This window comes from Crinia signifera, chromosome 1 (assembly GCF_055691185.1).
Source record: "Crinia signifera chromosome 1, ASM5569118v1, whole genome shotgun sequence".
Classification (NCBI taxonomy): domain Eukaryota; kingdom Metazoa; phylum Chordata; class Amphibia; order Anura; family Myobatrachidae; genus Crinia; species Crinia signifera.
In genome coordinates, this window is record NC_139217.1 from 223,948,345 (window position 1) to 223,972,720 (window position 24,376).

Here is a 24,376-nt window from a genome sequence, read left to right on the forward strand (position 1 = left end):
CTCCATCTTAACCGTGCAGAAATCAGGATGGAGTCTTAACACTTCGTTATCAGCACAATGAGAGCAGAACAAACATACATGGCTTCTCAGACATGCCAGACACTTCAGTGGCATATTAATACCCCAAATCTAATCAAAGGGTATCCGTTTTCATTGTGGAAATTGGATGGGGATAACAAGAGATGGGATCCATGTTTAAGTGCTAAACTTTTTGGGCCAAATGCAATAAGCTTCAAAAGTGATAAAATGGAGAATGATAAACAACCAACCAATCCGCTCCTGCCTGACATTTTTCAAATACAGTCTGTGACATGACAGGTAGGAGCTGATTGGCTGGCTGTTTATCACTCTCCATTTTATTAATTTTGAAGCTTAGTGCATCTAGCCCTTTGTAGTCCATAGACCGACTTTGAGTTCACCCTCTCCATAAAAATCTTGGAATTAGGAGCAGAAAGATATGCCCTGATGCAAGCACAATGTGTACAGTTAAAATCGATCAGTATAAAATCCAACAATGTCGCAGCACAGCAGATAAATTACTTTGGACAGAGAATTGCATTCCTGCCATTTTAACCATCCACCCTAAAAAACTGGGGAGCGGACTTAATTGGGAAGTTTTTCAGCTAACTGAGGATCAGTGGGGGTTGCCAGACATAGATCTGATGGCCTCTCATTTAAGCAAGAAGCTTCACATATATGGAACTCGATCAAGGGATTCAAGGATGGCACTTTAGTTCTTCTGGCTGGGGTACCTTTTTCCATCCCCATCCATATTATCCAGGATGCTTCAACATGCATGGCGTAAGGGTCGGACCATAATTCTTACAGCTCCAGACTGGCTTTGTCAACAGTAAACATTCTGGCTGTGGTTCCTTTCAGGCTTCTTCTCTAGCAAGAGCCGTTGAGTGAGCGATCCTGTTTTAACAAGATGTGTCTTAACTGACTTTGGCAGAATGGTATTTGAGACCCAGATTCTAAATGCTTGTTGGTTATAGAGGCAGGTTATCACCTCCATAATGTATTATTGTGTTGGGTCTTACATTGCCTGGAGCAAGCATGGTGTCTCTGCCGCAGCTTTTAATTTACCACATCTTTTGTGGTTTTTGTAGGATGGACTGACTCCATCCATTTTGTAGGATGGGTTTGGCTCTGTCCATGTTTTTACAAAAACATCTAGTCAGTGTTCCAGGGGTATATGTGTTTTATCTTCCCAGGGTTTACTTCCAATTCAGCCTATGTATACCACCTAACCCTCTATGGGACCTGAGTTTGGCATTGGCAGCATTTCAGAGAGCTCTATCCAAACCTCTGGAGTCTATGAAATTATGGAAGGTAGTCTCACATGGAAGGTAGTTTTTCTTCTGGCATCTCTTCGGATAGATAGTCTCTTAGAGTTGTCTGCTTTATCTTGTAAGCTGCCACTGATGGTTTTCATTTGGGCAGGCTCTTTTATTTTTTATTATTTAGCAAGTATTCTATTGCCATATGGATTAATTCTGCTTTCAGACCTACTTATTTGTCAACACACAAGCCTCTCCCAGGCTTCCCTCCGGGCCCATTCTACTTGTACACTTGGGTACACCGTTGCACACTTGTAGAGCAGCCACCTGGTCCTCAATGAATATATTATTTTCTTAAAAGTTACCACTTCCTCTTAAGCTTGGTTTTGGAAGTATGATTGTCGAGACTAGGATGTAAGAGAAAATTGGATTACTTGCATAAAATCCCATCCTTATCATTCATTTGGGGGACACTCCCTCATTCATATTTATTGTCCTGTGTTAAAATTATTTTGTACTACATAGTTATGTTTCCTACTTATGGTATGGTTACATACAAAACTGGGGTTAGTGGGATGCAGGAGGAGTTATTTGGGCTGCAGGGGGATTGTTGTACTGAGCTACTGTAGCTTTAAAAAAAATTTAGTACTATAAAATACCAGCCCTCTAAATCATGGTCTAGACTAGAGTGTCCCCCCAGATTGCTAACAAGTTACAGATTTATGTAATTATATAAAGATATGATTATTATTTTTGTTTTTTTGAGCAACATTAAACCATTTCTTAAAACCTACTGTTCTGTCTTTTTTTTTAAGTCCATTTTTTATTTGTTTTAATGAACAATCCTGTTCTTACAGAGTTCTGTCTCCAAGGAAGTCAGCGTGGGTCAGACAGTCATTGGTCGAAATCGGAATGGCCTTTATTATCGCTGCCAGGTCATTGGGTCTGCTACACACATTTTTTATGAAATCAACTTTGATGACGGCTCATACAGTGACAATGTGTATCCTGAAAATATAATGGTGAGGATATATTCATATAAATTAAAGAAATATAACCGTATTGTGTCACAGTACTTATATATTATAGTATATATTTTAACTTGTAGCCTGGAATGAATATACTGTATAAATATGTATAGTATGTATTTATTGAATATAAAATATGTATCATATTACCATAATTAACTGCCATGTACAGAGATCCATACAAAAATTTTATATCATTATACATAAATTTAAATATGGGAAGAAGCTAAAGAGTTACATGTAATACATTTTTTGGAATTACATGAAGTGGGTAGTTTACCATTTAAAAAAATCCCTGATAACTACTGTAGGAGGTGAACTGGTGCTGTGACACTTAAAATACATCCATGAGGGGGCATGGCCTGGCTTTGGAGGAGAACAGAGGCAAAGACACTGAGCTCCTGCTCCTTTATCCCATTAACCACATTTCCTTCACCCCTAAGTGCCTCCACTGCCCACTCCCTCACCCCTCATCATACCCGATCACCCTCTGGACACAGGTGGGTAGTCGCTGCAGAGCCAGGGAGTGTCACGTACACTCCTGCTGGTTGCGGCCTACCTGCCTCTCAGAAGCCGGGACCTGGATTAATACAGCCGCCAGCCGGAGTCCCACTCGGCACCTCGCGGCTGCCGCAAATTGACCGGGCACTCCCTCCTGCAGACTGCCGGGCAAATCCTCCCCCCCCCCCCCCCAGGAACTGCCATCCAGTGCTGCATCCCCTGCTTCAGGCGGCCAGAATCCTGCGGCCGGGATTCACCCGCGAGTGGTGGCCGTCATCTTACGGATTATACGGGATGCAGTTAAAATCCCTGCGGTCGGGATCCCGGCGTTCAGAATCCCGACGCCGGAATCCCGACCGCCGAAATCCCGACACTTTCTCCCTCCGTGGGTGTCCAAGACACCCCTGGAGGGAGAATAAATTAGCGTGCCGAACGTAGCGAGGCACCGGGCCACATCCCCCCCCTTGTCGGGATTTCGACTGTCGGGATTCCGGCGTCTGGATTTTGAACGCCGGGATCCCGACCGCTGGGATTTCATACTGAATCCGATTATACACATGCTGCCAGCAACACAGGCAAAGCCTCCCTACAAGCAGCACGGGACCCAAATTTACTCCCCATCGCGAGGAGAGTCAGCATACCATTCCTATGTGGCCTCTATCTAGTTGGTGAATGGGGGTGGGCACCTGTATATCCCCTGCATGGTTGCAAGACCTGCTGCTGCCACCATTATTGCTGCTGCTGACTGAGGGTCACATACTCAACTCCCCAGCAATCCTGAGCTGAGATCAACTCACGTCACCAGCAAGATTTCTACACTGACCTCTGCTTCCTACCATATTCCTGAAACATAAAGCTGATGATCTGATCCCCAACTCCCACGCTCTGGGGAGGAGACGGTGGTAGGCATATGTAATGCCTTAGCCGGGCTATGCTGAGTGGACCATGCGCTGAACCACACCGAGATCCAGCCCGAGGAAGGCTTCTTTAAGGTCTCATTTAACTACTTCCACATGACAAAGCGCCGTTGTTCTAAATCCCTAGTGAAGACCTCTGTTAAATTGTCTCAAGTTGAAGCTTTCCGCTCTCTTTTGGAAACCCTATCTCAGAATCGACCTCTGCTCCGTCATCTCCCTCTCCATCCTCCCAACACAAGGAGGACCCAAAGGCCACAAATTCCCCCACTTCAAAGACTAAATCTACAGGAGGGAGGGAGGAGGATGTCAGCCATCCTTTCTAAATTGAAGGCGATTCCAACCCGCAAAGAGATGCAACAAGACCTACTTTCCATGGAAAAAAGGATCCAGGACTCAATGCAGGCCCACATCTCCGCGATTAAGTCAGACATTACGCAAGAGAAAAAAAGGGGGGTACACACGCTAGAAACAATGTATATAGAATAAGATAGAAAATTTGGTACTTATGTAGTATCTGGGCGTCTGATTTAGAAATCGGATCGGATCGCATCGCATCGCATGCGACCAAATCGTATGCGATGCGATGGTCAAGATTTTTCCATAGGATTCAATGTTAAAATGGTCTGAGTCCATTTTAACATAGAATTCAATGGGAAAAAGGGGTCCTTTTCCTTTCCCCACTATCCAAGTGGGCATGGAGTTGGAAATAAACCTGTGGCGAGCGTAGCGAGCCACCGAGCCCAAAGCGTGGCGAGCGGACACAGAATACTTTTTAAGAAATATGCGTCCCCTCGCGGGGCTCGCTTCGCTCGCCACGCTTCGGGCTCGGTGGCTCGCTGTGCTTGCCACGCTATATAAAATCAACTCTATGCCCACTTGGATAAAGGGGGAAATGAACAGGACCTTCTTTACATTGAATCCTATGCAAAATCGCATCGCATCGCATCTGATTGTATGCCTTAAGGTAAGGCATACAATCACAAAATCGGCAGCCCAGATACTACATAAGTACCGAAAATTTATTATATGTATATATTGCACTGGCCAGTGGCAATCAATTATTTAAAATAACATATGGATATGATAAAAAATAATAATGATAAATACAAAACACTATTTTTATCTTTTTGCTCCTTTTTTTTTTATATATTTTTTATTTTTCTTATTTTTGTTTGGCTAGACATCAGTTAATAAGAACTGCTCTGGAGTCATCAAAATAAGTTTGTCCGGATATAATTGCCCTATGGAGGACGTATATTAATGAAATGACTGGCTACACACACTTTTTATTTTTTTTAACTGTTGCAGCCTTTGATGTGTTTTGTATTTATCATTATTATTTTTTATCATATCCATATGTTATTTTAAATAATTGATTGCCACTGGCCAGTGCAATATATACATATAATAAATTTTCTATCTTATTCTATATACATTGTTTCTAGCGCGTGTACCCCCCTCTTTTTCTCTTGTTCTCACACTAGGAATTGGCTATTCCTTTTCACGCTGCCTGAACCCTGTGCACATGGGGGATAAACTCTAGACAAAGTGTCTTATAACCCTTTTCCCTCTGTGTGTATCTTGGTATAAAACCAAAATCTGACTACCAAGCAGATTGATATAAGTAATTTTGGGGCAAACAGGGCAGAGCGCCATTTTTTTTTTTTTTTATACCTAGACATTACGCAAGTTGCAAATAGAGTGGTTCTGCTTGAAGAACAAAGCAAAGAGGTGGATTCAAAGCTCTCTGACCTTCGTGACCTAGTTTCGCGTCAATCAAGGTCTCTAATAGCGATGGGCCGTCGACTTGATGAAATCGATAACGGGCTGAAGAAACAACTTGAGAATTAGGGGAATACCTGAAGATGTTGCGCCCCAAAATATAGATAATGCTCTAACTAAAATATTTAACGAACATACGGCCTCTGACCCTGAATATCAGATAGTATTCGACAGAGTGCACCGTGCCCTGTGGCCTTGGGTGCACCGACAGAAAAACTATGCAACGTCATATGTAGACTCCATTACTTTCAGGAGAAGGAAGAGATCCTTAAAGTGGCCAGACGTACCTCAGATATTGACTTCAATGGCCACAAAATTCAAATCTTCCAAGACCTCTCCTGGTCCACCCTACAGCAGAGACGCCGCCTTCGCCCACTCACAGAGGAACTTAAAAAACACTACAAGTTCCGCTGGGGTTTTCAGCCGAGTATACAAGTGAATCATAAAGGGACCTCACTGACTCTACAAAACCTTGCGGATGTCGACGACTTCTGCTCCACCCTGGGAAACCCTGCCGCGGTCCTACCCATCTAGCTTGATCCATCTGAACTTTCCACTCAACCTATGCCCCACAGAGAACGGTGGCAGACAGTTCACAAGGCTAGAAAACAGAACCAAGAGGCAGTCCAGGATGGCTTGACTACCGCTAAAGAGGGCGAGCGGCTACAACAGCAGCCAAAGATGCTTGGCAGCTCCTCTACTGATACGTGAATATCAAGTGTCCATATGATATTTCTTGTTTAATTCTTCCTGCAGATACAGTTGGCGGTTCACTGTTTTCAAATGAGCTTTTCACTCTTTCTCAGCGCAGTTAACTTAATGTAGCTAACTCAAATCAACTCATTTTAATACATTTTCACCCTTTTTTTATTTTAATTTAATTGCATTCAACTTACTGTTTTGTATTACTAGTGGTCTATTTTTCTGCATATGACACATCCATTTTTTTTTTAAGTTTTTTTTCTAGGAGTATACAAAAAAAAAAATATATATATATATATATATATATATGTATTAATAGTGGATAGAACAATGAGATGCATGCACATAATATGACAGTTACTTACTGACAGATTTTTAATTCATCACAATGACCTGTAATGTTTACCTTTTATATAGGAAATATATTTTTTACACAACATTTTTATTTTATTTATATAAAAAATGCGAGCAATGCAGCATTTTTATTGGATATTTGGACCATCTCTCACAGAGATGTTGGCACTCAAAGGCTTAAGCAGCATAACCTGTTATGACTAGAGATGTGCGGGCTCGGATTTCCCAGATCCGAGCCCGCATAAATGTCATCAATCCGAGCCTGGAGTCCGAGCGGCGCTCGAAGCTTCCCGCCTGACTCGGATCCGGGCGCGAGGGCAAAACGTTATTGCCCGGGGCTGGATTCTCGCGAGATCCGGACCGCTATATAAAGAGCGAGCGTCCGGCACCATTTTTCACTCGTGATTTGAGCTGGTTAGAGAGAGTAGGATAGTCTGTGTGCACAGCTTTGTTAGGTGTGGTTAGGTTAGGGAGCTGTGTTTTTTTTATGCTGCTCTCTGGTGGTGTGTGTTCTGCACTGCCAGTGGCTGGCTGCCAGCCCAGTCAGCAGTAGTACCTCTAGCTGGCCACTTCAAACATACATGTGCATATGATTGCAGTGTGCGCTGTTGTAAAACTTATTAACCACTTGTATACCAGTCTGCTTGTGCATCTGCTGTATAATTAATAATACCCCCCCTGCTGTTGTATTTTTTTACAGCCTTACATAACTAGTAAACATATTCTCTGCTGGTGCATCTACTGTACTACTGAGTCTGACATAAATACATTTAATAATTTAACAGTGTACTGGTGCATCTACAAAATAAAATAATATCGCTGCTGGTGCATATTAATTATACTGCCGTATAGATAACATCTCTTTGGTGGTGCCTAATTAATTTACTGCCGTATATATAATATTTATCTGGTGGTGCATAATTAATTTACTACCGTACATCTTTCTGGTGGGGCATAATTAATTTTCTACCGTATATCTTTCTGGTGGTGCATAATTTATTTACTACCGTACATCTTTCTGGTGGGGCCAAATTAATTTACTACCGTACATCTTTCTGGTGGGGCCTAATTAATTTACTACCGTATATCTTTCTGGTGGTGCATAGTTAATATACTACCGTATATCTTCCTGGTGGTGCCTAATTAATTTACTACCATATATCTTTCTGGTGGTGCCTAATTAATTTACTACCGTACATCTTTTTGGTGGTCGAAATATATTCACTAGGAATAATCAGGCGCTTGGCAATGAGCTGAATCTACAGTAAAAGCAGCTGCTAAAATGTGGGGGCAGTCACTCCCCACTCAAGAAAAAGGAAAAAAGACACGCACTAGGCGAGTCGAGCAGCGCTTGTATCAATGAGCATTACTCATTGGTTTAGAAAAGTGTAACAAATTTTACTGTTTTAAAATACATACAAGGTACAATAATACATGAAATATAAAGGTAAAAACAATATTGTATAATAAGTAAGGTGGGGAATAAAAGTAAATTGGAAGGAATAAAATAAATGTAACCCCGCCTCAATGGACACGGCTGAATGCAATTTGTGATCACTTTTTTGGGGGGTAGGTAAGTGCACATTACCAACAGAAGATTTTGGATCCTTGTGGAATAGAAGAAGCTGGGGGATCCACACGATGTATGCGGCTGTGTGGATTGCCGCTGGAGGAGAAGTGGCTTGCTAGATGTATTTCAGTCCTCTAATTGAAGGTGAGAGAATAGATGTTGGTTGTCTCAATCACCAGAGGGATATCTGAAGCAATGCACCCAATAAAAGTTCCAGCAGTATAATGGGAAGTGGCTTCCGTGCCCAATATCGGTCCTCACTGGTATGGATGGTATTTACCAGGGGTTATGAAGTACGGTGTCCGCCATGGAATAGTGTCCAGATGGAAAAAAGCGTGGAATGGTGTCCACAGTAGGAGGAAACGTCACAGCGATGTCCTGCAGCTTTATCAAAGGTGTGGGGAACTGTGTACCTTGTTCAGGTATATATACCTTTCCTAATGAGGAAATCAATACACCTGTGAGATACAATTACCAATTTTATTTCATAAACCATACAAAAAACTAGCACAGGAGTAGGGAGGCAGACATGACTGGGCAGCTTCATGTCTCTGCTCTCGTTCCACATATTATAGCCGCTGAATCCCGCTTCACTTCTGGGATGGAAGCGGAAGTTATCTGGCCTGACCTCACATGGAACGAATTTGCGTTCCATTCACGTATTCATCACATCATCATATATAGTATTATGTTTGACTTTGGTACTCTCTTACCCCCTACTTGGTAACATCCACTATCTAAATACTGTGATGAGATTGTGGTGATGCCTAATGGATATATATTCGCCCATACACTATCCAGTCTATCCCGATCACGTGACTTATTTTAATCACGTGACCGGAGCTGGAATCAAAAATAAAAAATTTTCATGTATTTCCAATGTGAATTTTTTATTGTGCATGATGTGTATGATATATGTCTGCCTCCCTACTCCTGTGCTAGTTTTTTGTATGGTTTATGAAATAAAATTGGTAATTGTATCTCACAGGTGTATTGATTTCCTCATTAGGAAAGATATATATACCTGAACCAGGTACACAGTTCCCCACACCTTTGATAAAGCTGCAGGACGCAGTGAAACGCGTTAGATGATCCCCCCCTGCCTCTGGACATCGCTGTTTCCTCCTACTGTGGACACCATTCCACGCTTTTTTCCACCTGGACACTATTCCATGGCGGACACCGTGCTTCATAACCCCTGGTAAATACCATTCATACCAGTGAGGACCGATATTGGGCACGGAAGCCACTTCCCATTATACTGCTGGAACTTTTATTGGGTGCATCGCTTCAGATATCCCTCTGGTGATTGAGACAACCAACATCTATTCTCTCACCTTCAATTAGAGGACTGAAATACATCTAGCGAGCCACTTCTCCTCCAGCGGCAATCCACACAGCCGCATACATCGTGAGGATCCCCCAGCTTCTTCTATTCCACAAGGATCCAAAATCTTCTGTTGGTAACGTGCACTTACCTGCCCCCAAAAAAAGTGATCACAAATTGCATTCAGACGTGTCCATTGAGGCGGGGTTACATTTATTTTATTCCTTCCAATTTACTTTTATTCCCCACCTTACTTATTATACCATTATACAACATTGTTTTTACCTTTATATTTCATGTATTATTGTACCTTGTATGTATTTTAAAACAGTAAAATTTGTTCCACTTTTCTAAACCATTGAGTAATGCTCATTGATACAAGCGCTGCTCAACCCGCCTAGTGCGTGTCTTTTTTCCTTCATCTTTCTGGTGGTGCCTAATTAATTTACTACCGTATATCTTTCCGGTGGTGCCTAATTAATTTACTACTGTATATCTTTCTGGTGGTGCCTAATTAATTTAATTTACTACCGTACATCTTTCTGGTGGGGCCTTATTAATTTGCTACTGTATACCTTTCTGGTGGTGCCTAATTAATTTACTACCTTTTATCTTTCTGGTGGTGCATTAATAATTTACTATGGTATATCTTTCTGGTGGTGCCTAATGAATTTAATTTACTACCGTATATCTTTCTGGTGGAGCATAATTAATTTACAACCGTACATCTTTCTGATGGGGCCTAATTAATTTACTACCGTATATCTTTCTGGTGGTGCATTATTAATTTACTACCGTATATATAATAGCTTTTTGGTGGTACCTAATTAATTTACTACCGTATATATATTATCTTTCTGGTGGTGCATAATTAATTTACTACTGTGTATATATATATATCTTTCTGGTGGGGCAGAATTAATTTACTGCCATATATATAATACCTCTCTATTGGTGCATCTACTTCCATATATACTTGCACTTCAGTGGTGCTGTCACTAGGCAGGCAATACACGGGATGTACAGGGATGTCAGAAAAATTGTCCTCAGTACCATGAAAAATGCGGCTGTACCCACTGTGAACTTAACTACGGACATGTGGACAAGTGAATCAGGGCAAACTAAGGACTATAGGACTGTGACAGCTTACTGGGTAGATGCATCGCCTTCCACAGAAGCATCTCTTGCATGCCAACTCCTTCCAAGGCAGGCTACGCTGTGTATCACTGGTTTCAGGAAGAGGCACAACGCTGACAACCTCTTAGAGAAACTGAGGGAAATCATCTCCCAGTGGCTTACCCCCCTTAGACTCTCCTGGGGATTTGTGGTGTCGGAGAACACCAGTAACATTGTGCGGGCATTGCACATGGGCAATTTCCAGCATGTGCAATGTTTTGCCCACACAATAAATTTGGTGGTGCAGCATTTCATCAGAAGTCACAAGAGTGTGCAGGAGATGCTTGCGGTGGCTCGCAAAATTTACAGACACTTTCGGCATTGCCCTGCTATCAGCTTAAACAAGAGGTGGTGACATGCTGGAACTCCACCCTCTATATGCTGCAGATGATGGAGGAGCAGCAAAAGGCCATTCAAGCCTACACGGCTACCTACGACATAGGCAGAGGAGCCTGACTCAAGCGCAGTGGAGGCTAATTTCCATGCTGTGCAAGGTTCTCCAGTAGTTTGAACTAGCCACAGGTGAAGTCCGTTCCGACACTGCAAGCTTGAGTCAGGTGATTCCCCTGATCAGGCTGTTGCAGAAGCAGCTGGAGAAAGTGAGGGAGGAGCTAAAGCGTTGTGATTCAGCAAAGCATGTCGCTCTTGTGGATGAAGCCCTCCATATGCTTTGCCAGGATACGAGGGTGGTCAGTCTGTTAAAGTCAGAGGAATACATTCTGGCCACTGTGCTCGATCCTCGCTTTAAAGCGTATGTTGTGTCTCTGTTTCCGGCAGACACAAGTCTTTAATGGTGTAAAGACCTGCTGGTCATTAGATTGTCATCTGAAGGGGACCGTGACACGGCCAGAGCTCCTCCTTCATTTTCTCCCCCACCTGTGGCTGGGAGGAAACAGCTTGGATTTCTCACACAACCCGCTAGTGGGGATGCAGGGCAGGCAGGAGGGAGTTTGGACATCTGGTCTGGACTAAAGAACCTGGCAACGATTGCTGACATGTCTACTGTCGCTGCATTGGATGCTGTCACCATTGAAAAAATGGTGGATTACTTTGGTAAAAGCATCCAAGTAGACATGTCAGACCGTCCTTACCTGTACTGGCTGGAAAAAAGGCAGTTTGGAAGCCCCTGTACAAACTGGCTCTATTTTACCTGAGTTGTCCCCACTCCAGTGAAAGAGTTTTTAGTGCTGCTTTTAGTCACACCTTTGAAAAAGTTGTCTCAGGATGACGAAAGCGTCAGGCCACACTCTTCATTTGGACTTGGACCTATTATACACCCCACTTGGACCAGCTCTCCACCACCCTTTTGCATTGGAACCCTCAATACTCGCCATAATCACTGGACATTTAGATCTGGGATACCACCACCTTCTAACGACTTGGAGCCTATACCAATTGCCCTAATTCGGCCACCATTCCACCTCACAAGGTACAAGGCATCCAGCCAGGTTCATGGACACCCACCAAACCAGGATTGTGAATTAACATCCGGGTACTACACCAATTGCAGAGAGCATACTAGGAACAAGCGGGGCACATTATAAGAATACGGTCAATCCAATTATTTCTATTGAAGTTTTTTTGAAGTGCAATATTTTTACTGCTATTAATATTTTCACTTTTATTTTATTCACTTTATATGTAATATGATTTGTAGATTATGCTATTGTATTAAACCATTTTTTACTGTGATACCCAAATGATCAAACTTTTTAAAGTTATTTATATATTTTCATTTACTTAGTATTAAGCGCTCCACCACTTTTTGTTTCTTTCTGTACACACCAATCTTTAGAGGGCTGACCACTCCCAGTGTGTGAGCTGCTAAAAAAACACCCCACCTCATTACGCGCCCTCTCTTCACCTCTGTGAAGCTTTTCTTTCCATATAATGCAGCGGGGAACCTGGTCAGTGAGCGGCGAAGGAGGTTGCTTCCGCAAAATGTGGAGATGATGATGTATATAAAAATGAATTATCAATTATTCAATGAAGACCAGGAATTGCCTCCAGAGATTATAATGGGACCTGTGATTGTGGAGTCTGTCGGGGACTAATTGATAATCTGTGAGGATGAGGAAGTCTACACTGAAGGGGGCGAGGAATCAGAGGAGGAGGATGATGAGTGATGATGACATCTTGTCTCTGTAGAGCCAGTTTAAACAGGGAGATATGAATTCGTTTTTTTGTGTGGGGGCCCAAACAAACCAATCATTTTAGCCACAGTTTTGTAGGCCCTGTCGCTGAAATGTTTGGTTTGTTAAAGTGTGCATGTCCTATTTCCGCAAATAAGGGTGGGTGGGAAGGCCCAAGGACAATTCCATCTTGCATCACCATTCATTAATCCCACTGCTGAGAGTCATTGATATGAGAGATAGGTGAACTCATCTTTAATCACATACAACTGTTTGCGCTCAAGTGGTAATAATCACAGAGCTGACTAATCCCACTGCTGAGAGTCATTGATTGCTGCACGAATCGCCCACTGCTCCTCGACTGGTCATCGCCTGGTTATGTCTGGTCAGTAGGTTCCATTCCATTCTACTGCCATACATATAATACCTCTCTGCTGGTGCATCTACTGCCTTAGCTAAGGTGTGGCAGGTGTCTCCGGGAAGCCATTCTGCAGTGTCGTTAATGTAGGCACTGTACCTTAAGCACAGATAACACGTACATGACTGTGTCACATTCACAGGCACTGTAATGCTGATGAGGATATTCCCTATATTATTCTGGGAGTCCACTGCTGCCACTCTCACGCTGCATCACACAACCAGACGCCGCCGGAAGAGGGCCTAAGTGACAGGAGTGTTTCTGCCACTGCCTGCAGAAGGCTGCCGAATCGCCCACTGCTCCTCGGCTGGTGGTAAACACTATCAAGCCAGATAGTGGTCGTATTGGATATTAAACAGATACACAGCACACTCGCAGACCAACTCAATGCTGCACCAATCACCCACTGCTCCTCGGCTGGTTGCCGCCTGTGGTTAGAAGGTTCCACCCCTTTGCAGCTATTGCATTACTGTACCAACTGTCCACTGCTCCTCGGCTGGTCGACGCATGTGGTCAGAAGGTTCCACTTCTTTGCAGCATTTGCATTGCTGCACCAATCGCCCACTGCTCCTCGGCTGGTCGTCGCCTGTCGCCAGAAGGTTCCACTTCTTTGCAGCATTTGCATTGCTGCACCAATCGCCTACTGCTCCTCGGCTGGTCGTCGCCTGTGGTCAGAAGGTTCCACTCCTTTGCAGCTATTGCATTGCTGCACCAATCGCCCACTGCTCTTCGGCTGGTGGTAAACACGATCAAGCCACTCCTAGATGAGCGACGTGTTTGTGCTGCAAACTTGTGTGGCTTAGCATAGTTATCAGCTACTTCGGTGCAACCTTTTGCCCTAAAAACAATATTGTGAGGTGTTCAGAATAGACTGGAAATGAGTGGAAATGAATGTTATTGAGGTTAATAATAGTGTAGGAGCAAAAAGAAACAAACCACAAATTCTGCGATTTTAGCAGTTTTAATGCTTTTCAGAACCTAAAACGTTTAGGGGGTATTTTGGCAAAACCCATAAAACCCAAAACCTGAAGGTAATCCGTACCCAAAACACAAAATGCGAAAAGTGGCCGGTGCACATCCCTTGTTATGACGTGTACTTGGGCAGTTGGTAACAAATAATATCAGTGTTTCATAAGATAACATATGCAGTGAAAATCTCTGCAGCTACTTCAATATATTGGTCATTTTACATATTCAGTGAAAAACAGGCTCTCTTTTAAATATCACTCACTTGTTGTTCCTAGCCCAGTGGTTCCCGAAGTCTCTGGGGTGCTGCAGCACAGTGACAGGGGTGCCCCATCGCCAGTGTCCCTAGAAGCAGCCTACTGTAATAAGCGCTGGGGGTGGGTCCGAGGAGTGAGCAACGGGAGGGGGGCAGGGAGTGAGTACCAGGAGGGAGATAGGGACTGAGCAGGTCGGAGAGAGTTAGCTGTCCACAGGGTGGGGGGTGGAGAATGACTGTGCTTACCTTTGCCTGCGGTCAGATGGTGGCGGCTGCGGGAGTGTGCACAAGTTTCTCCTGACAGGGAGACACTATTGCACAGTAGGAAGCTACAGGAGGAGGGGGGGGTTACTTTAAGTAATTTGTGTAGCATGCAAGGGGGTGGCAGAGCCGTTTTAAGGTGGAGGCTCTGGGGGTCAGTACCTCTAGGCCCCCCCGCTCTGAAAGGGCCCCCCTCCCGCCATGGATTGAATCTCTGTCAGCAGTCCAATCTGCGGCACTGGTCCCCCCTACTGTCAGACATCATAGCCAGCAGGGGTTGTGACAGCTGGCTTCTGCAATATGTTAGCCTGCAGCCTGTGCCGGGAATGCCTGGCGTGCAGGCTGCATTGAAAAAAACAGGATCCAGCCTCCCTCCTGAAGTCGCACTGCTGCCCACCCTGACCTTCACCCTACTGCCTGCCTGAGCATCGACTGCCGCCCGATGTGGCCATCGCCTTGCCACCCACCTGACTCTCGGCTGCTGTCTAGGATAGAAAATGTGCATGTGGGGATTATTTAATTTTTTTATGCTTTATATTTTAATATTATGGGCAACAGTGAGGTGTAGCTGTAATGGGGGGATAGAGAGGTGTAGGGATGACGGGGGAGAGAGAGATATGCAGCAGGGGCGGGGAGACAGAGAGGGGTAGGGACAGAGAGATGCAAGGGCGGGGACATCTCTAAGTGTGTAGGGGCCATATCGCTCATCCGACGATTAATATCCACCATGCTGGATATTAATCGTTTCAGCATGGCATGGATACTGGCCCTGACAGATCACTCAGCGCACAGCACTGTGAAATTTTTTGACCTTCTCTATAAATAAACTAATGCATTACGTTTGCTTATAAGACTGCTCGATTGTCAATTTTCTCACATCCACAACTCTCTTGGTTGTATCTCAGCATGAATTTAACACCATAAAAGGCATATATTGATTACAATTTAAAGAAACGCTGCAGGGCGTTATGCAGTGCACATTACTTATCAAGAATAATGGAGGCCTTTGGTCCTGTTTATTTTACCATGCCATAAATGCTCTCATTATAAATATCCACTTTCTATAATTATTTTACCAATTACACAAAATCACTAAGAAGCTAGATCTTGGCCCATATATGAGTTTTGAGTGTGATATGGTCACTTTTAATTATTTTATGATGCTGTTTGGCCTCGCTAATCTCACCCGCTGTATCAGCATTTTCTTTATAATACCTTCCAAGATACTTTAGGATTAGTGTGTAGCATTCTATTTTGACAATATTTTGAGGTGGTATCGAACTGCAACAAATCTCCTATGCCTTGTGTGAGCAGTGTTGATACATCAGATATAGGGGGTTATTCTAGTCCATTCTTTCTGACAAAATCCTTCTTAGATGGACAAAACCATGTGCACTGCGGGTGGGGCAGATGTAACTTGTGCAGAGAGAATTAGATTTGGGTGGGGTTTTTCTTCAAAGTGAGATCTATATTAAAGTGTAAAATCATGCAGTCAGTATTTTCCCTGCACAGAAACAAAATAACTCACCCAAATCTAATTCTCTCTGCACATGTTACATCTGCCCCCCTGCAGTGCACATGGTTTTGTCCATCTAAGAAGGATTTTGTCAGAAAGAATGAACTAGAATAAACCCCATAGTGTTCATTCTAGCACCCGCTATCTTTGAAAACCATGCAGTTCCTCTGAGGTGTTTCTAGCACAGGTCTGGTTTGCATATCAGTGCTGATATACAGACCACACGGTGCTAGAAGCACTACAGCAGACAGCGACACCCCAGGCAGGGAAGAGGAACTGCATGAGTTTTCAAAGATAGCGGGTGCTAGAATGAACAATAAAATATTGTATGTGCTAAATTTGAAAATTGCACCTTTGAACCAGAACCTGTAGAATTTCTGGTAAAGATTATCTTTAAATAAAAAATAAACATGGATTTGGTTTGAACAAGGCTTTTAGAGAATGGCTATACATATTTCTACATAACCCATACTGAGTTTTTAACATATTGTAGCACCTTTAGAGTGAGACTATGGTTGTAGGCGCCGCACAGGATGTATCACCCCTAAGTGCAGTAAGATACGCAAGAAATTGGGGTGTGTTAAAGAGACCCAAACTACCTCATGTTTTATCGGTGTAAAGGAACATCCAGTATCGTTTTAGTGGTGTTTGGTGGTGCTCCCAGAGCTAGAAAAATACATAGATTTACAAAGAGAGACCGAAAGCTCTTTTTTGGGGCACTTTTAATGATGGTAGAGGGTTTTTGAGCTAGGGTATGCTTTGTAATGACGTACTTAAAACATAGCTTTTAATAAACTTAATTAGAATAAAGTGTGCATTTTGTGTTAAACACAATACAAACAAATAAAGACAGACATGCAGAGGCAAGTTTTTGGCATAAGATGGGCAACCAGCCCCCACGGAGTGGATGGCCTTATAAGTTCCCCTCTAATGTCAGTTGCTGCTTGCAATAAGGTATAAAATAGAGTTCTCAAACTGCTAAATTGCTCTTGGACTCAAAAAGATAAGTTTGAGGGAATTGCGTTGGTAGTAGACATTGTATCTTTAAATGTTACAAGTGCTACCATTCGACAGTTCCCTTCTACAAAAGAGTTGCTTTATCACATATAGGCCCTTATTCTGGTTGGTGCGGTAATGTCCACGTGCGGTCGGTCCGCCAATGTTTTGTGTCTGCGCATGTGCAGAGGCGTCTCTGCGCATGTGCGAACGGGACGCACGTCCAAATTCCGCATGAAATGTGTACACTACGAACAGGGGGCGGAGAGGGGCGTGAAGGGCTGTTTGGGCTCATTACCATATGTTTACACCCCGCGTTTCATGGGCGTTCCCATGAAAACGCTGGGCGTACGTATGGTAATGCATCCGTGACGCACGTGTAGGGGGCGGACATATGACATTGCCGGATGTCAGCTGCCCGCCCAGATCCCTGCTTTTGCACGGAGAAATGCCCGTGTGATCTGAGGTTGCGGGAGCTGCCTGACCACTGGGTCCTGCATCTGCGACCATCGAATGATGGGGGAGGTTCCTTGAGATGGAGAAGGTGTATTCATGAGAAATACACTTGCGGTCCGTTCGGACAGCTTCTTACCGCATTCGGATGGAGTGTGCGATCCGTACGAAAGGCGGGGTTTAGGACGCATGGTCCTGGCCGCATATTCGGCTCCGTCCGCACCGACCAGAATAAGGCCCATAGTCACATTGAATAATGAGCTAAATTGGTACTGCAAAGACTATGTTGCCACTTTTAAGATATTTTGCAGTCAGATAATTTTGTTACAGTTTCTGTGATCATGGGGATGAGAGAGAGGAGAAAAGGAAGTATACTGCAATTCTTGGGAGTGATACAGTTTGATAAATATGTGCTCAAAGACATAGAGATTTCTCACAGATCACTTTTTAGTTATACAGTATAAATCGTGGAAGCTATGGAATTTCTGGTATCCTCCACGCAACAGTTAATAGAAGAATAATAAAGACAGGTACGAGTGTTCATTCTAGCACCCGCCAACTTTGAAAACCCATGCAGTTCCTCTTCCCTGCCTGGGGTGTCTCTGTCTGCTGTAGTGCTTCTAGCACAGTGTGGTCTGTATATCAGCACTGATATGCAAACAAGACCTGTGCTAGAAACACCACAGCAGACAGCGACACCCCATGCAGGGAAGAGGAACTGCATGGGTTTTCAAAGTTGGCGAGTGCTAGAATGAACACTACAGTAGGTACCACATTACCCAGCAGAATGGAAATACTAGTGACAATATATTAATCTGTCACATAAGTATTCACATTAGTATGTATTCAGGCATGGGGAGACCCAGTTCCCCTGATACCTTAAAGTTGCACAATGCCCTCAGTAATTTGCTATGTACCAGAGGCTGTAGATGCTGTATAATTTATGGTATATTCCACACATCAATCGTTAGAAAAATGTACCACAATCACCGGCAGAATGGAGAAACTTAGCGACAATAAAATTGGCGACAACTTAGCAACAAACTGTTGCATACACGGGGTGTGTGTTTAGGTGCAGGGAGACCTGGTTCCCCTACTACCTTAGAGTTGCACAGTGCCCTCGGTAGTTACTGTGTGTCAGGAGCAAGGTTGTCATCCACGATCTGGATGTATGTGTGAGCGCCGTCAGCGTGATTGATGTCTGTGGCGGCGGACCCCCGGTGTGTGGGTGAGTAGGCTGCGTACGCTTCGTGACTGCAGCCAGATTCTCTTCCTGGTCGCTTCTGTGTGTAGTCTGCACCGGTCTTTGCTGCCGCTATGTGTACCATGTGTTTTGTGATTAAAGGAAATATTTGAAACCTACTACAGCATCTGCTCTTTGTGGGTTACTATCCTTTGCAGCTAATCACAATTGAAAGACTGGAGTGGAGAAAGACCCACCAGATATGCCGATCTTACATTGATTCTTTGGGAGTAATTTGTGTAGGGGGTATCCCCCGCATTCAACAAATAATAGGAGAGACACCAAAGTGGTGGACTGTATATAAGTATTTCATTTCCTGAAAAGCTGTGTGTATATCTGAAAGACACATCAGTATTGCATGAGGAGATGTGTGCATTGTCTCCTTATATTTTTCATGTGACAACGTGCCCATTTTGAGAACCATAATAGTGAAGAGGAACCCCCGAATATTACACTTATAGGAGAGTATAATCTTATCACATTCTATTTATTCAGGCGCCATTGTCAAAATTATTGAGATATTTTTGGTGTGAATATTTTTTTTTCAGCAGTTGATGCCACTGAGCAGGTAAACATATTATCCATCCTTCTGCTAGTATTTCAAGTAAAGGTCTTTGAAAAACAATTTCCATTGGAGATTGGGAACAACTAGCTATTTGGCTGTTAATGATTGCAGACCATTCCAATATTCCAGTTATGAATTATAAAGACTAGAATGGGGAAATTTACTAAGGTGGGAGTTCTAGTTAACATGGGATGTTGCTATGTGCAACCAATCAGATACTATCTATGATCTTATAGAAGGTGCTAAATAAGTAGATTCTGATTGGTTGCCAATAACAACATCCCATGTGAAATACAACTACCATCCCCCTAAGAATCTAGACTAACTTAAAACTGCTGATAGATTGAAATGAAAACACAGATACATCTACTAATATTTCGATTACAAAAAAACATGGATGTGGTTTTATTTTCCCGTTCAATTTGTCTAATGGGAGCAAGTAGTTTACTTTTTATATGCACAGTATAAAGGACACCTGGAAAAAGAGATCCTTGGTAAATCACTGACTACTTATGCTAGTTTTATACTATTATGTTTTATGCTTTTGTCTTAGAGCAGAGATTGCATACAAGATGGGCCGCCGGCAGAAGGCGAGTTGGTGGAACTAAGATGGGTAGATGGAAATATTTACAAAGCTAAATTCATTTCAGCTAATGTGAACCTCATTTACCAGGTAAGACAAATTTACTTACATGTATTAAAATAATGTGCATGTTGTCCAAGGCTCTAATAGACCCATTTTTCAGTGCAATGTCTGCCTTATAGCGATCACCTCAAAGCAAAACAACATGATAATTTAAACAAATCTTGCTGTAGATAACCACATTCAACCATATGAGTTCTGTATTCTGCTATACTGCAGACTTGTCTTTTACTTTGTATTTTCATGAATGCCAAATGTGTGCCTAATTTAGTTAATTTTGCGTTATTTTTCAGACCATATTTGTCTTTGTCTTGGTACTAATGCCAAGTAATATTTTATTTAGTACAGTATACTATCTAGAGCACTGGTTCTCAACCGCGGTCCTCAAGAACCCCCAACAATGCACGTTTTCCTGGTCTCCACACAGAATCACAGGTGAACTAATTAGCTCCACCTGTGATCTTTTAAAATGTGTCAGTGAATAACGAGTGCACCTGTGCAACTGCAAGGAGACCTGGAAAACGTGCACTGTTGAGGACCGTGGTTGATAACCACTGATCTAGAGGACAGTGGATACCAAGGTACTTTCCAAGGAGCAGGCAAACTTGTTTGTTAGCTGCCTCCTCCCCCTCTATATTCTATACTGAAAAGCACCCTGGTGTATTTTTGTTTTGTGCCAAAGGAGGGTGCATGTTTTTCCTTTTTGAGATGCAAATATTTTATTTTAATAGTAGTAAATTGCTAATTGGTTTTATTCATTTATTTAGAAGATATACTTCTGCATTGCTGATGCAGATTTTACTCTTCTCTGTGCTTCACCTGCCACATTTAACTTTTGGGTCTGGTGTTCTTTGGGTGTAGGTCCTTTAGACATGGACATGTGGGTGGCCATGATGCTGTGTACACACGGGGGAGATATATTGCTCAGCCATATATGGCTGAGCAATATATGGCTGAGCAATATATTGCTCAGTTTCTACTTTACATCAGCGACCAGAGATGGTCGCTGATGAAAAAGAAACGGCCGGGGGAGCCCGGCAGTGGTAATCAGCTGGTCGCAGGAGCATGTTCCTGCGACCAGCGATCACCACAGGGGCAAAAACGGGAGCGCGCACCCGGCGATATATCCCATATTTCCCGCGATTTTGCACTAAATCGCCCCCGTGTGTACGCACCTTAAGAGATAAAAACAAAAGACCATGTGTACTAATTCATGGGTGCTAGGGCTCTAGCTGTAACAGTCCTCTCATTCTTATGGAGCTCGTCTGATAACAGAGCATTTAACAGCTGCCATTGTTTTATGGGTGGGTAGCACTCCCTCATTCATGTCATTCCTGTGTTAGTAAATGGCTTCCATGATGATGCCAACTGAGTTAAGACTTTATGGGTGGAAGTAAAGCGTTAATGCATCCAGACAATAGATTGCTTAGACTGCGCTGAACCCTGTTTATACTGTGTCCTTCTGCACCCGAAGAGGGTATATTGGGGTACACTACCTGTAGTTATTCAAGCCTACAATTTTTTAATCCTATTATTCATGTAAATGGTCTGTATTACTGGACATTTTCCTAGAAGTGATTTAGTTTAACCCCTTCCCGACATTTGACGTACATTTACGTCATGGTCGGGAAGTACTTCCCGACACATGGCGTAAATGTACGTCATGGCTTTAAACTGTCACCGCGTCTATAGACGCGGTGACAGTTTAAACATGTCTGCTGTCCCTGACAGCAGACATGTCCCTGCATGCCCAGGGGGGGCTGCGATGCCACCCCCCCCGTCGGCGATCGCTGTGATTGGCTGTTCAGTGTGAACAGCCAATTACAGCGTTTTCTGTGTCACCGGCGAATAACGTTCGCCGGTGACACGGGATCGGAGGTGATTGGTGCTGTAAAGTACAGCACCAATCACCGCGGGGTGTAAGGGTGACACTGGTGTCACCCCACCTCACCCCGCCCGCCCCCAAAGGCCGTGATTGGTTCGTCGGACCGACGGACCAATCACAGCCATGGAGGGGGGTTTAAACTAACGGTGACTGCACTGCAGACGCCATTCCGGTCTGGAATTGCGTGCAGTGCGGTCACCGTGCCTAGCTGCCGCGATATACTGACCAGAACCTTGCAAAATACTTACCTGATCACTGCTTGGGATCTTGCTACTTGTTGTGACTTCCAGTGTTGTGCTGTGCTGTGTTGTGCTGCTGCAGTGTCATCGAGTTTTAGATAGAGAGATAGAGAGAGAGAGATAGAGAGAGATAGAGAGGGCTAGTGACAGAGAGTGCTATATTTTGTGCTGCTGCAGTGTGATAGAGAGATAGATAGAGAGATAGAGAGAGATAGAGAGATAGTGACAGATTGTGCTATATATTTTTTATATAACTGACTGCTGCCCCCCCTTTTGTGCTGATCAGTATAAATTAACTGATCAGCAACTTTTTGGGGGCGCAGGTTTTTTTTTAGATAGATATACCTGTCAGTGCTGCTGCTGCTGCAGTGTCATAGAGTGATAGATAGTGAGAGATAGAGAGATAGAGAGAGATAGTGACAGAGAGTGATAGAGACTGCTATATTTTGTGTCTGCTGCCCCCCTTTTGTGCACCCCCAGCAACTTTTTGGGGGTGCAGGGGTTATTTTTCATATATATAACTGTCAGTGCTGCTGCTGCAGTGTCATAGAGTGATAGATAGTGAGAGATAGTGAGAGATAGTGAGAGATAGAGAGAGATAGTGACAGAGAGTGATAGAGAGTGCTAAATTTTGTGTCTGCTGCCCCCGCCTTTTGTGCTGATCACTATATCTGAGGTGATCAGCAACTTTTTGGGGGTGCAGAGGTTTTTTTTTTATATATATACCTGTCAGTTGCTGCCAGTTGCACTGTCAGTTGCACCAAAGGTTGTGCACCTGCTGCCCCTCACTGGTAATCAGTGTCGCATCACTGATCACCTTTTTTTTTTTGAGGCTGCTGTGGGGTCTTTTTTTAATTTTTTTTTTACACACACTGTGATTTTGTGGGTGTCCTGTGGCCACTGTGCGCTGATCAGTGACGTACATCACTGATCAGCTTTTTCGGGACAGGGTTGATCTTTTTTTTTTTTTTTTTTTTTTTTGATCAAATTCCTGTTGCCTTTGAGCGCTGTTCAGTGACGGACGTTACTGACCAACATCTGTGCTCAATTTTTGGCGCAGTACCTTTTTTTTTTTTTTTTTTTAACCCCTTCAATTTTTTTTTTTTTTTAACCCCTTCAATTTTTTTTTTTTTTAACCCCTTCAATTTTTTTTTTTTTGGTATAAAGTATTTTTTTTTTCTGCACTACATACACACTACACACTACATACCCCCCGGGTTGAAATAAAGTTTGTATCCCCCCCTACACTATACACGTGTTGAAACATTTCACTACCAGTAACACAAAAATAAAAATGGCATCCCAAATGTCCTCCCAAATGTCCTCCCAAATGTCCTCCCAGTCATCCAGGAGAATGTATTCAGTGGAGGAGGCATATGCCATGCTTGCTTCTGACTCTGACACAGCCAGTGATGCAAGCGGGGAATTTGAAGGCTTCGTCTTAAGCTCCTCTTCCTCCTCTAGTGATGAGGGACCCCCTCAAAGACGCCCCCGTAGAGCAGCTGAGACCCCCCCCCCAATAATTGATCTCGTATGGACCCCACCACCAGACAATTTTGAGCCCCAGGTTCCTGAGTTTTTGGCCATGCCAGGAATCCAATTTGATTCCACAGGTCTCAGAGAAATTGACTTTTTCAAATTATTTTTCTCTGATGATTTTATAAATTTAATGGTGGACCAAACTAATTTATATGCCCAGCAGTTTATTGCTCAAAACCCCACGTCATCATTTGCTAGGTGGACCCCTGTAGATGCAGTAGAGATGATGACGTTTTGGGGTCTGGTGTTTCATATGGGCATAGTAAAAAAGCCAGAAATTAGGCAATATTGGAGTACAGATGTTCTGTACAGCACCCCATTTTACCGTATGGCCATGCCCCGGGCTCGATTTGAGACGATCCTTAAATTTTTGCATTACAACGATAATGAACAGTGCCCACCCAGAGATGATCCCACCTTTGACCGGCTATTCAAAGTCAGGCCGGTCATTGATCATTTCAGTGCCAAATTTGAAGAGATGTACATCCCAGATAAATTCATTTGCATAGACGAGTCCCTTATACATTTTAAAGGAAGGGTTAAATTCCGCCAGTACCTTCCCAGTAAGAGGGCAAGGTATGGCATAAAAATGTATAAGCTGTGTGAAAGCACCTCAGGGTACACCCA

The 24,376-nt window shown here is 43.4% G+C and overlaps 1 protein-coding gene across 2 annotated transcripts in view; it reads left to right on the forward strand.

Annotated features, from left to right (window-relative positions):
- Nucleotides 1-24,376, forward strand: part of KDM4B (lysine demethylase 4B) — a 284,368-nt gene that overhangs the window by 208,942 nt on the left and 51,050 nt on the right. For both annotated transcript variants that reach the window (XM_083179332.1, XM_083179333.1), the window contains 2 exons: nt 2,138-2,302; nt 19,997-20,116. In XM_083179332.1, the coding sequence (XP_083035458.1) occupies nt 2,138-2,302; nt 19,997-20,116 (285 nt within the window). The remainder of the gene's footprint in view (nt 1-2,137; nt 2,303-19,996; nt 20,117-24,376) is intronic.